Below are 12921 nucleotides of genomic sequence, written 5' to 3'. Positions count from 1 at the left end.
CACTTAGCACTTACTAGCTGTGTGACCCTGGGCAAGTCACTTAACCCCAATTGCCTCACTAAAAAACCCAAAAAACAAAAAACCCCCAAAAAACATGCTATCTATTTGGGTCTTTAAGTACTGCTCCAGATTAGAGATCAGTAGGCCACTAGCCCCCCCGCCAAAAACCAGTCCTGCTGAGATTTCTTCTTTGGGGGTGGGGGGGGGGGCGCAACGGGAGTTAAGTGACTTGCCCAGGGTCACCCAGCTAGTAAGTATCAAGTGTCTGAGGTCATATTTGAACTCAGGTCCTCCTGAATCCAGGGCCGGTGCTTTATCCACTGCACCATCTAGCTGCCCACCCTGTTGAGATTTCTAAAGACCATCTCCAGGCCCCCATCACCCTGGCCTACCTGAACTGGGAACTTGCAAGTCAATCTTCACATCAAAGTCATGCACTTTGAACAGGTCCTCTGAGAGGTCACTGGCTGACTTAGAGTTGATGTCTTTGTCCTTTCCTTGACCCTGTAATGTAGACAGATGTCTGAAAACTGAAGAACAGTGCTAAAGAAAAACTGAGAGCCCCTGGCAAGACACAGAGTAAGGGAGAAAAGCAACAGTTTTTGGTAATGTCTCTTTTCTCTAACTCAAGTACTAAAGAAAAGCTGCTCAATCACACTTTCCCAGATAGTTACTCAATTTCAAAGGAAAGTATATGGAGTCAGGGACAAGAAAGTCACTTCTTTGAAGCCCAGAAGGAGGGAGATAGAAGTGAACTTGACATGAGGACTAGAAGTATGTTCCTCTCAACATTCAGGGTTTCAATTGCTTCAAGAGGGAACGGGCCCCTTCAATCTGGATGATTGCACTGAGAAAGGGAGTAAACCACATAATTTACATTTACAAGATTTAAGGCTCACCGGTGCCTAAGCAGAAAAGCTGCTTTTAATTAGATAATTTCTTTCTAATAAGGAGACATGAAGTTATTTATTAGCTTCATAAACGATGGATAGTAGGGCAAGTTTGAGCTTCAACATACTTTTCCTTCAGGTAGTGTCTGAATGGTGAACTAGGGGAAAACGTATTCATACAAGCTAGCTACTTGGTCCAGAAGGCCACTTTGGTACTTGCCTTGTTCATCTCCTTTGGAGCATCTGGTATTGCACCAGAGCCATATTTTGCATTCAGCTGAGCCAGGATGGCAGCTTGAACAGCAGGATCTCTGGACTGAGAACAACAACAACAAAATTACATTTAAGGCTCTTCAGCACTCACCCTGCCTGCCAGAAATACTGCCCCCCTTCCAACACCTTTTCCCTAAACAACCCACCCCACCCTGAAAGTCACATTCTGTCAGGTTCCTAAGTAACTGAATCTATAGGATTTTCAGAACTTATTCTGTCATTCCAGTTCTGTGACAGGGGATAAATCCATACAAACTCCCAGCAAAGCTATTCTCTTTTGCATCTACGACAGACTTTCAGAGGCGTTGGCTTAAGAAATATCAGAGTGTTTGAATCCTGAGCCCGAGAAAAGCCAAATACTAGCCATCTCTCCCTTAATCTCCAGGGTGTACTCAAGCCCAAAGAAAAGCTTTCTTTGGTTCTGACTCCTACACTTACATTGGAGACGATAGTTGGTTTGCATTGCCGCCTGGTGAAGGGGTCCATCTGCTGATTTTTCATGTTGTGACTTTCAGCCTGAAACAGAGAACAATGAGTTACAGAAGCGGAATCCCTTGTTACCTTCCCTTGTTACCCGCGATAAGTTCATGTTGGTTTGAGATGAGTCAGAAATATCAGTTATGTTCCCTAATGTCCAAGCTTCCCTTTTTCCTGAACTTCAGAACTCAGTGTATTTAGTGACAGAGAGGTGACAAAAAGAACTCAAATCACAAAAATGAAATCCCATCATCTTAGCCCCACTCACCACAAGGGCCTTCTCTGATTCAACAATGTTCCATTCCCGATTTCGTTGGTTGATGTAACTGTGGAGAAAGCAGAATATGAGAAAGAGGCAAGTGGTGGATTAAAACAAGGAATGAGATAGCAGTAGTCCAGAGGTGTGCAGAAGGAGGCTATCAATGCTCTCAATGATTTTGCTCCAGGGGGCCATGGGAAAGGTAAGTGACTAATTCATGAACTCACCTGATGGCAGAAATATTTTTTGTTCGTTGCCGGTCTAAGGCCTCTGCCCTTTCCTCCAGCTCATTCAGCTGATCTTGGATTTGCTTTGCCTTGTCTTGGTCTCCCAAGTCTTCTGCCATGGCCTGCAAACACAAAGTCATCTGTCTGACAGTCCTCCTTTACAGTAGGTTATAAATGACATTTTTTCACTCTAGGCACAGTAAAGGCAATGATCCCTACTGGAAGAGGGGTGTTTTCAAGATAAAAATCACACTGGAAGTACTCTGAAAAAGTTTGTTAATTGTAATATGATGACCTTCCCTACCCACTTGTCTGGCTCCTCGGGGACACCTAGCGATCAAGATGGTTAACAACATCCATCTAGCCAATTCTTAAGGAGGATGAAATGCCAGCAAGAGATATACAGGATTTTAATGTTACCACTGGGAAACAAAGAAAATCCAATCTATCCCTGCTTGCCAATACCACTTATGTTGCCAGGTTCAACATTACTGCCTGTTACTTCAGGGGTTGGTTTTATAGGCGTAAACTCAAGGGTAGAGAATTTCAAAAGGAACCCATCAATTTATGAAAAGAAAATGATCCTGATTAGTTTGTGGAAGTGAAAAGGGCCAAGCTGCACCTACATTTGCAGTCAGAGTAGGCTAAATGCTTAGCAAATGGGTTCAGAGACTTTCCCAAGCCCTTCACTCCACAAAACAACAGTTGTCTCCCTATCACCTCAATACAGCATCACTGGGGATCCTGAGGCCCAGCCTAAGGACTATTCCTTACCTTCTCCTTCAGGAGCTGCGTTTTTTTCATGGCATAGTTGGGTGGAGCTTTTCTGAATCTCTCTTTCTCTTTTACAATCTGTACCGGAGAGGAGGAGACATCAGGAATGAGGTAAGAGTCTTGTTATTTTAAAAATATCTTTGCAGATGAGATAAACAAAGTCCTTCCTGGAAGCAGCTTCTCTTCCTAGGGTTGAGCCAGGCCCCACAGAAAGAGTTCATTCCAAGGGATAGGCTGGTGCTGACTGAGCTATGGAGAAGTTTCAGGGACAGTCTGAAAAAGGAGTATATACCAATAAGCTCTGCAGCAGCCTGTGGATCTAGGATTGTAATGCTAGCTGCTGCCTAGGAGAAAACTACAGAAACTGAAGAACACAAAGAGAAGATCTGTAGAACTAGAGGGAGCAGAAGATGGAGGAGGAACTTCAGCAAAATGCTCTGGAGAAGGAAAATCAGTGAAGCACCAAGTCATGGCAGAATAGTCAGGCACTCAGACCCCCAAACCCTGAGTTTATTTCCTTCAACTATGACTTTCTTCTTGGAATCTTCTTACCCACTCATTAAGAAAACAAAATAGCTAAAAAAAGGTGTCAGACCTACAAATCTAGCAGAGCCTAGAAACTTGGCCCTCACTAGACATCGGTCCTTGATGAACAGTTAGTCCCTGGGTTATCAGCTTCTCACCTCTTCAATATCCTGATCATTGAATTTGTAATTCAAAGCTTCTTTAATGGACACTTCCTTCTTGTTGATTTCATCCAAGGTAGGCAGCTGCATGCCAGCAGAAAACATCTGAATATCCCCACCACCAGGGAAAAGGGGGAAAAAAAAGATAATCTGTCAAGAACAGCTCTATAAAAACAAAACCAAAAACAAACAAACCAAAGCAAACAAACAAAAAGGCTCTAAATGTCACTGTGTTACATCTTTAGTTACCTGAAGTCTATGAACTTACCGCTTCTTTCCACTTCATGAATTCACTTTCTGTGAACTCTTGGTTTGAGACAAACTCCAGGCGAAACACTCGCTGGTCACTGCCATGCCTAAGACAAAAAAAAAAAAAAACAAACAAAAGAAAAGAGAGAGCACTATTCAAACTGTATACAAATGGTGACTATCGAAGGCAGCACAGAGTTAAATCATAGTTATATACTATTCTGATCAGTGCTGTCCTAATACAATTTTCACTAAATTCCATCAATCAATCCAGAACCTAGTACCTTCCTGTCTTCTGAATGGAATGAACACTGGAGAGGATAGAGGTTCTACCTCTTGTAGACTCTCAGGAAGCCATAGGGGAAATGACCCACAGTTGGGGGACGGGAGGGCCTAAAATTGTTATTTTTTTAAAAAATGTTTCTCAAAAATGATCATCTCAACAAATAAAAGTAGGAGGAAAAAAGTTCAATATCAAATGCAAATAAGAACTACTTACATAAAAGAAATACCTTGAAGAACTTTTTTACTTTGTATTTCCTGCCAATTTCTTATCTTTACACAAAGTTTTGTTGTGGTTTAGTCAATGTCATTACTCTAGTTCTGCTTTCTTTGCTTGGCATTATTTCAATGTTTTATATAGTCTTCATATTTATAAGTTTGAGAAAGGAAGGGCCAAAGAAAGGAGGTGGGCTGGTCAGATAACTATAATGAAAGACAACTAATGCACAGTCTATTTGCTCCACTGGCATTAATGAACTGTCAAGATAGAGAGGAAGTACCTCAGAGCATGTTGGTGGGATCCCTCCATTGAAGGATTTATAAAAGGTCATGTAGAAAGAGCTGTACAGGGTAAAAAAGCATTGACTGACTGATTTGCATTACTGAAGGGAATATCTAACTTGATGAAATCACAGATCCATCAAAGTATTCCAGTATTTTTAATAGTGTAGCAATGCCCCACTACATTAATAAACTACAATTTATTCATTCATTCCACAACCAATATGTATATATTTCTGAGTTGAGAGAAAGATATAGATAGAAGGCCAGAGATAGGTAGAGGCTAGAGAGATAGGCTGTTATTGATAATCTTCTTTTATCTTTGATGAAGTCCTAATACAATGCCTTATGCTGAGGTGATCCTGGTTTCCTGAAGGCTCAAGGCTATGCCATTGGGGAAAGTTCTAGTAATCTGAAAAGGCTCTGAGTGTGTCAAGTGAAGAATATGTGTGTCGTGTCTGAAGACCAAGCTAGTTAAGTGCAAGGGGGTTTGTCATTGGAAGGATGGCAAGATATTCCTAGACACAAAAATCCATTTTTTAAACATCTACTATTTTTTTGGTGATGCTACAGAGCTGTCAATTACGGAACACTACAATCTTTGAACAATCAAAATTATGGGTGACTCAAAAGGAAATGGAGAGACATATAGTAACTCTAAGTAGGTTTAGGCATGTCACTAATGCTAACTTTCATATCTGATGTATAGCAAGATAATTTAGAGTTGGAAGGGTCACTGTCTGCAGAGGAATAACCAGGGCAAGAATTCCAGACCAAAGGGAAGCCTACAATTCTGCCACAGTGAACCAACACAGCTCTGCAGCTGGCTGATGGGGCTGAATCCAGCAGCAGGCTACTCTTGCTTAGACCCAAACACAAGTCAGGAACTTGCAGAGCTCAGGTCAGGGGAACAGTCATCAGACTTTGCCCTGGATCAGATCACTCTGGGAACATTGAAAGCTTTCAGTTCTCCAGCCTGTCCCTGAGATCCTGGAATAACAAAACATTTAATAACCCAAGAAGCAGCAACAGGACCAGCTCAGACCTTCCCTCCAGAAGTTACACATCAAGTCCAAAGCTAGGAAGTAGGAATGAAGAATGGCCAAGCAAAAAAAACCAAACAACAAAAAAACACACCATAATGAATGATCATGGTGGCAGGGAAGCTCAAGACATGCATGAAGAAGAAGAGAATGGGGGCAGCTAGGTGGCACAGTGGATAAAGCACCGGCCCTGGATTCAGGAGTACCTGAGTTCAAATCCAGCCTCAGACACTTGACACTTACTAGCTATGTGACCCTGGGCAAGTCACTTAACCCCCACTGCCCCGCAAAAAAACAAAAAAAAGAAAAAAGGAAAAAGAAAAAGAAAAAAAAAGAAGAGAATGAATCCAAAGAATCTACAAGCAAAGTATCAGAGAAAAAACACAGATAGAGCACATACTCAGCTAGGGTTCCTGGGAGAGATGAAGAGGGTTTGTTTTTGAGTTAGAAAATGTTTTATAAATGGACTCTCTTCCCTAGTAAGCATTATCTCGTTACGGTGTTATCTTGCCCTAAAATGTAAGCTCCTTGGGGGCAGGTAGGATCATTTTTTATCTGTATCCTCAGCCCTTACTTAGAACAGAGCCTAGCACAAATTAAGTGCTTAATAAAAGTTTTCATTCATGTGATATAGAAGTTCCCCTACATGTTGCATACACCCCTGAATGGAATATTCACAGTGAGACATGGCCAAAAATCACAACAGATGAGAAGTCACAGATGGGTTGTGTGCTCTGTAGTGTGTGTGAGAGAGAGAGAAAGAAGGGAGGCAGCTGGATAGTCCCTCTACATTAACAAAAACCCAGATTAATTCAAGTGTTGAAGTACTTCTTTGGGTGCACGCTATAAAACTTGACACGCAATACTTATTGTTCTCATTTTTTAAAAGCCTAATGCAATAGGAGCAATATCCTAACGCTATACCCCCCCCCCCCATCCTTCACCCAAATTAAGCTTTAAAGAGTACTGAGAGTCCACCACCATGGGAGTCCTGGCTGGTTCATGGGCCTAGACACTGAGGTTGCTGATGGCTGAGGACAAAGAGGCTCCAACTGTGCCCTGCTGAACCAACTGAGGTGTCCTCAGTGCCACCTGTCCAATCTGTTACCAGGGCGAAGTAATCTCCTCCCATTAACTGTTGGAGGACCTAAAAGTATTTCACTGTGTTCCAGTGTTGATTCGAAACTACCAGGGACCTGGCCTGAGGATGGCCCAGCCCAGAATACTGAATCTCAAAATGCATGGGTTAAATACATCATTTTAAAATTTCAGATATGTACCCTCTGATATTGTTTACCCATTTACATTATGATGGTTAGACTTCACTCATTTTCTTGTTTTTAATAGTTTTTGGAATTTTTCCTAATAACATAAAAATCACAATTATTTTCTTAAAAAAAACCAAAACAGTATGCTGGAGCACCAAGAAGTGTAAGGCTCCCTTTGGTGGATCCTCCTCTCAGAGATTTAGCCTCTTTCTGCACCACTTCTACCTCTTCTGCTAGACAAGTTATTTTCTGAGCTGCTTTTCCTTTTCCAGCTCCTAATTTCTTACACTTTTTGGTTATACCCAATGAAAATGTCAAATGCTTTCTTCCTAAGATTCTTAGGTGGAGCTACTTCTTTTCATTCCCTTTTTCATTTTCATTTATTTTGGATAAGTTGGACTCTTCTCTTAATTCTTTCATTGCATTATCCATCTGAGCATCTTTCTCAAGATTTCCCTTCTGCTGAAGCTATTCTGATACTGATAGTGTTACTTCTGACATCTTTCCTACTCTCTCTCTTTTTTTTGAATAAAAAGTATTTTATTATTTTCCAGTTACATGCAATGACAGCTCTCAACATTTGTTTCCTACTCTCTTAAACAATGATTTATAAAATATCAAAGCTTTCTTTTGGCTTGTTAAAATATATTTTTGGCAAGTTTTAATTTTCTTGTAAAAAGTACTGGCTATTGTTTCTTTTCAGCATTTCTGTTGCTATTTTAATAGGGAGACCACACGTAAAGAGCTTGACTTTCTTAGGATGGTTAGTCAACCATTTTCCTTAAAGTCTTCTATATTTCCTTCACCCCATCCCACATTAGTTCTCTTTACGCATAATGGAAAATAAAGACAAAAATATATTGAGACTTTGAACTAAGTAATGGAAGGGTTACTTCTAACCTTTACTAATGACTTGCTGTGCCATCATGGGTCAAGTTTTTCTCTATGTGTCAGTTTTCCTACCTGTGAATAAGTGCTTTCTCACATATCTCTGGAAAGGTAGACAAGAAAAAGTAGAAGTTGTCTACCACACCCATATAATGAGTGTATGCCTGTATGAACACTATCCATTATCTTATCTTGATTTCTAACCCTCAACATTAAACAGGAACATAACAAATGACAAAAGGTACTACATGATAAAGGACAAGAATCCTGATTCTCTTACCTCAACTGTAATCCTTTGTTTGTCCTAGTGCCACCCAACTGGTAAACCTTGGCTGTCTCCACAACACCAGTGATTTCAGCAACCTAAAGTGAAGGAAACACCAGTCAAAAATATACTTAAGAGCTCCAGATATACAATTTTCTTACAGTAAACCTAAGAAAGTAGATACTTGACTCCCTTCTGACAAGAACATAGTAGAGTTAGACCCCTCAAATTATTATGAATAGAAAACAAACATAAGGGAAACATATTTAATTATGCCAACGTATAAAATTCTAGGGACTCAAGTATTTCAGATCTAATGTGATTTTTATTTTACTGATAAGATTCATTTAGGGCCTCAGATACCTAATCTATATCATACCGAAATTTTTCATTATTTTATTTTATTATTTATTTACTTTTTTACGGGGCAATGGGGGTTAAGTGACTTGTCCAGGGTCACACAGCTAGTAAGTGTCAAGTGTCTGAGGCCGGATTTGAACTCGGGTACTCCTGAATCCAGGACTGATGCTTTTATCCACTGCATCACCTAGCTGCCCCCATTATTTTATTTTTTAAGGTGTCTATGATTTCATTTTTATAGGAAGCTCCCCATATAGAAACTCCCTCCACTAATGCAGACTGGCAATTCTTCTGAAATTTAGTCTTAAGAGAGATGACTGGAGTAGTGACAGGTTAATACATGTTAAAGGCCAGACTTGAACCCAGGTCTTCTTGACTCCAAAGTCAGACCTCTAGACATTATGGCACACTGCTCCTCAAAGTGCTTTTGCGTAAGAAAAAAACCAACTTTATTTCCCTTCCAGATTCTGACAAACCTCCTCCTTGCCCTGAAGACAAAAAAGAAGCATTTCTTTTTTTTTTTTTTTTTTTTTAGTGAGGCAATTGGGGTTAAGTGACTTGCCCAGGGTCACACAGCTAGTAAGTGTTAGGTGTCTGAGGCCGGATTTGAACTCAGGTACTCCTGACTTCAGGGCCGGTGCTCTATCCACTGTGCCACCTAGCTGCCCCAAAAAGAAGCATCTCTAAAGAAATTATTCCTGGATTCTAAGAGTCATCTGGCAGCTAAGTTAGCAGGAAGAGATTTCCTCAAGAACCACATGGGTTAAGCCAGCAAGAGAGAGATCTCGAGGCATCTCTCTCGGGTAGCTAATAATTTTTTTATTGTACTTTGTTTGCAAACAAATCTTCCATGGTGCTCATGTGTAAGGTCAAGCAGTAGAAGGGAATATAAGGCACGGTAGCTTAGCACAACTCTGAAATCTAATTTATGATTACAACAAAGAGATAAAACAACCCATCCCAACTAGGGCACAACTGCAGCAACAGCTTCTAATCCAGTAATTTTTGAGTATGAAAAAAAGAGCAGTAACTGCTATATAGCTCTTTATTCAAATATCAACGACTCATTTCCTATCTCTGATCTAGAAGGAAATAGAACATGCTGTGTGATGTGGATGTCACCAACCAACCAACTCAGATCACAACCTTAATATGCTGCACATGTCCCAACTTTCTTCAGGCAAAAAAAACCCCTATCCTTTTCCAATGTTGTGGCAATGCTTCACCACCCCATGAAGCCAAGAAAATAAATGCTCACCCGATAGACAGGTTTACTGTTGTGATTCCCTATGCCAATTCGTACAAAGCATCCTGTTACTGTCTTAGCGAAGAAAGGCATATGACACCATCGTTCCAGCTTGTGCCGTGATAACCGCACCCGGTTCAACTCTTCAGGCAGAGAAACTGGCTGTGACTTTGGAGGAACCTCTTCTTTTCTGGGATGGATATAGGAGGATTAGATAAAAGCCTTCATAATGATCAAGCTTTACAGGAAGTGAGGTACACAAACTCCCTAAATATAATTAAACCAAAAAAAAATGCCTGTTCTGTGTAAAGCACTGTTAGTAATAATGGCTAACTAGCATTGATATAATGCTTTAAGTTTTGCAAAGTGCTTTACAGATATTATCTTATTGGATTCTCACAACAACACTATGAGGTAGGTTTCATTATTATCCCTATTTTACAGATAAGGAAAATGAGGCAGGCAGAGAGGACGATCCAAGTGTCTGTGAGACTGGATTTGGACTCAGATCTTTCTGCTTCTAAGTCCAGTGTTCTTATCCACTGAATCACCCTGCTAGACACTGGAGAGAGCAAGACTGAAATAGGCAAAGTCCTTGCCCTCAAGTAATTTATCAATGAATAAGGGAGGTAAGATAGTATATAAGTATTGTAATGTAAACTATAATATATAAGTTCAAAGAAATTACAAAAGATGCTAGGGGCAGCTAGGTGGTGCAGTGGATAGAGCACCAGCCCTGGAGTCAGGAGGACCTGAGTTCAAATCCAGCCTCAGACACTTAACACTTACTAGTTGTGTGACCCTGGGCAAGTCACTTAACCCCAATTGCCCCTCAAAAAAACAAAAAAAAAACAAAAACAAAAGATGCTAGCAGCTAATATGGGAATGTTTTCTATGACTACTCATGTATAACTTATTTTGAATTGCTTGAGTTCTTGTGAGTGGGGGGTGGGAATGGAGGGAAGAAGAGAAGTTGGAAAACAAAGTTTTAAAAAACTGATGTTAAAATTTCTTTTTACATATATTTTGGAAAATAAAATTCTATTTAAAATTAAAAAAAACAAACAAACCCAAAAGGTGCTAGCAGATAAATTGAATTTATGAGAATGGACACACAGAATTAACCTCATCAAAAAAAAATCCTGTAATTCTTTGCAAAAATACAAGCTTTAGGAAAATGATCACTGATTAGGAACTGTAAAGAAAAGACAAATTATCACACATTGCATCAGTAGTGTCCCATGCCACTCCCCACCCCCTGCCCCCAACCTCCCCAACAAGAAAAAAAGCAGGTTGTTCTAAGACAGCTGATGGTCTGATAGTCAGGAAAGTACAGGAACTTGTTGAAATGATTTAGAATCTGTTCTCTTATCTCCTAGTAGCCAGATGGCAAAGTGGCTTGGGTGTGTCAGCCAGGACCAGAGACAGCCTCAGCTCAGGTGTACTAATGTAAGGAAGCTCAGACAGGAAGTTCACAAGTGAAACAGAGGGGTTTTTCACAATACTGGGAAGCTCCTGGCTCTTCCTCATGATCAGACACACTTGACTAGAGCCCATCAAACTAAGATACTGCCCACTTACTCCTCTTCTTCATCAGATGATGTCGTCCTAGAGGAGCGATCAGTCTTCTCACTGGACTTATCATCCTCTTCCTCTTCTTCGTCATCAGAGTAGACTTCACTTGTTTTTAATGGCTGTTTTTTGGCAAGCAGCTCAGCTGAAAAGAAAAGGAGAATCATTGGCTTGGCTCTCAATGACACTGGAGGCCAAAATAGCATTCATTCTTACAAGAAAATCACAGTGGGGAAGGGAGTGGAAATGTCTGTTTTGGTCAGCACATCAATTAAAGAGGCAGATTCTCAAAATTGTCCAGATTCTATTATCTCAGAATATGATACAAGGATCCCATGGTATTGTGCTAGGCACTGAATACTATCTACATTAATGAATGCCTAGAAAATAAGTCTCTGTGTACCAGAGCATAAATTGATCATCTCATATTAGTGTTCTCCTTTAGTTTTTGATGGACTCAAGATACTTGAAAAAGTAAGGTAAAAAAATTTCAAGAGTCTCAAGACCATATTTTTTGGGAAAATCTCACTGTGGGCCTGGGGGACCTGAAGTAGAGAAATTAACCACTCTTGGAAGTGACACCCTGATGGACTAGTCATAAAATGCCATCCCTACACAAAGTCAAATCAGGTTCAAAATCATCACCAACTCTGTCTCACCTGTTCTATTCTTCCGTTTTTCTCTCTCTGCTTTCAGTTCTTCCATGGCCTGAGACTTTTTGTCTAGTTTTTCATCCCGCTTGGACCGTCGCTCCTTGTTATGGCTCATGACCTAGGAGATTGATGGGATGAATATGCATAATGTCTTGCTTTTAAATTAGCAGCTCAATGGATAATTTCCACACACATAGCATTAATCACTTTTCCTTACTTTAAATTATATTGAGTTTATTATTATTCTTTTTAAATTTAAGCTTTAATCTGAAAGGAAAGTACATTTCCATGTAAACAAACAAGGTAGAGTGATAAAAATTTGTTATGTTTCAGAAGCCATTTTTATGTTCCTGATTTCTAGAATGAAACAGAAACTTGTATCACAAAGCTTGCTTGGCTGTGATTTGCTGAGTGAAGATAATGTTAAGTACAGAATTTTGTAGTGAATAGAAAAATGGATCTATGTCAGAGGTCAACATGTAAAGGGCCAGATAGTAAATATTTTAGGTGTTGCAGGCCAAGAGGCAAAATTGAGGATATTACACAGGTACTTGTATAATGAGGTAAAACAAATTTCCACAAAGTTATTATTAACAAAATAAAAATATAATAATAATTATTATAAAGAACAATTTGTTTGTTATGCAGGTGAACTAATTAGAAGGATAGAATTCTTTATCTGGGGATGACCTTTCACTTAATTGTGGATCAAATTTAGTGTTCCCTACCATCAAAATTGATTGCAAAAGCTCATCTGCCAATACTAAACTGTAACAAGACTTTACATATTTCAACTTTGAAAATATCTTTCCAATAAGACAGGTATTGCCAAATACTGATATTAGCCCATAAATATATGTTTTTAACTGAGCATATTAATTTTTTGAAGGCATTTATAGAATGCTATTACATTCTTTTCTTGATACTTGCCTTTTATCAAGTCATTACATTTCAGATTAGTAACTTCCAACTGAAAGTCAGGTGAAAGATCCTCAATTACACAATTAA

General features: G+C 39.7%; 1 protein-coding gene across 1 annotated transcript in view; it reads right to left on the bottom strand.

Annotated features, from left to right (window-relative positions):
• RTF1 (RTF1 homolog, Paf1/RNA polymerase II complex component) overlaps positions 1-12921 on the bottom strand; it is a 40490-nt gene that overhangs the window by 1529 nt on the left and 26040 nt on the right. Inside the window, exons 6-17 of the mRNA XM_043985218.1 lie at positions 11920-12031; positions 11270-11405; positions 9701-9878; positions 8098-8180; positions 3855-3942; positions 3584-3691; positions 2901-2978; positions 2127-2248; positions 1909-1966; positions 1602-1679; positions 1111-1206; positions 393-504 (exon numbers count right to left, since the gene is read on the bottom strand). Coding sequence (XP_043841153.1) covers positions 393-504; positions 1111-1206; positions 1602-1679; positions 1909-1966; positions 2127-2248; positions 2901-2978; positions 3584-3691; positions 3855-3942; positions 8098-8180; positions 9701-9878; positions 11270-11405; positions 11920-12031 — 1249 coding nt within the window. The remainder of the gene's footprint in view (positions 1-392; positions 505-1110; positions 1207-1601; positions 1680-1908; positions 1967-2126; positions 2249-2900; positions 2979-3583; positions 3692-3854; positions 3943-8097; positions 8181-9700; positions 9879-11269; positions 11406-11919; positions 12032-12921) is intronic.

This window comes from Dromiciops gliroides, chromosome 2, assembly GCF_019393635.1.
Source record: "Dromiciops gliroides isolate mDroGli1 chromosome 2, mDroGli1.pri, whole genome shotgun sequence".
Lineage (NCBI taxonomy): Eukaryota > Metazoa > Chordata > Mammalia > Microbiotheria > Microbiotheriidae > Dromiciops > Dromiciops gliroides.
This window is presented reverse-complemented; position numbering and strand designations above follow the sequence as displayed.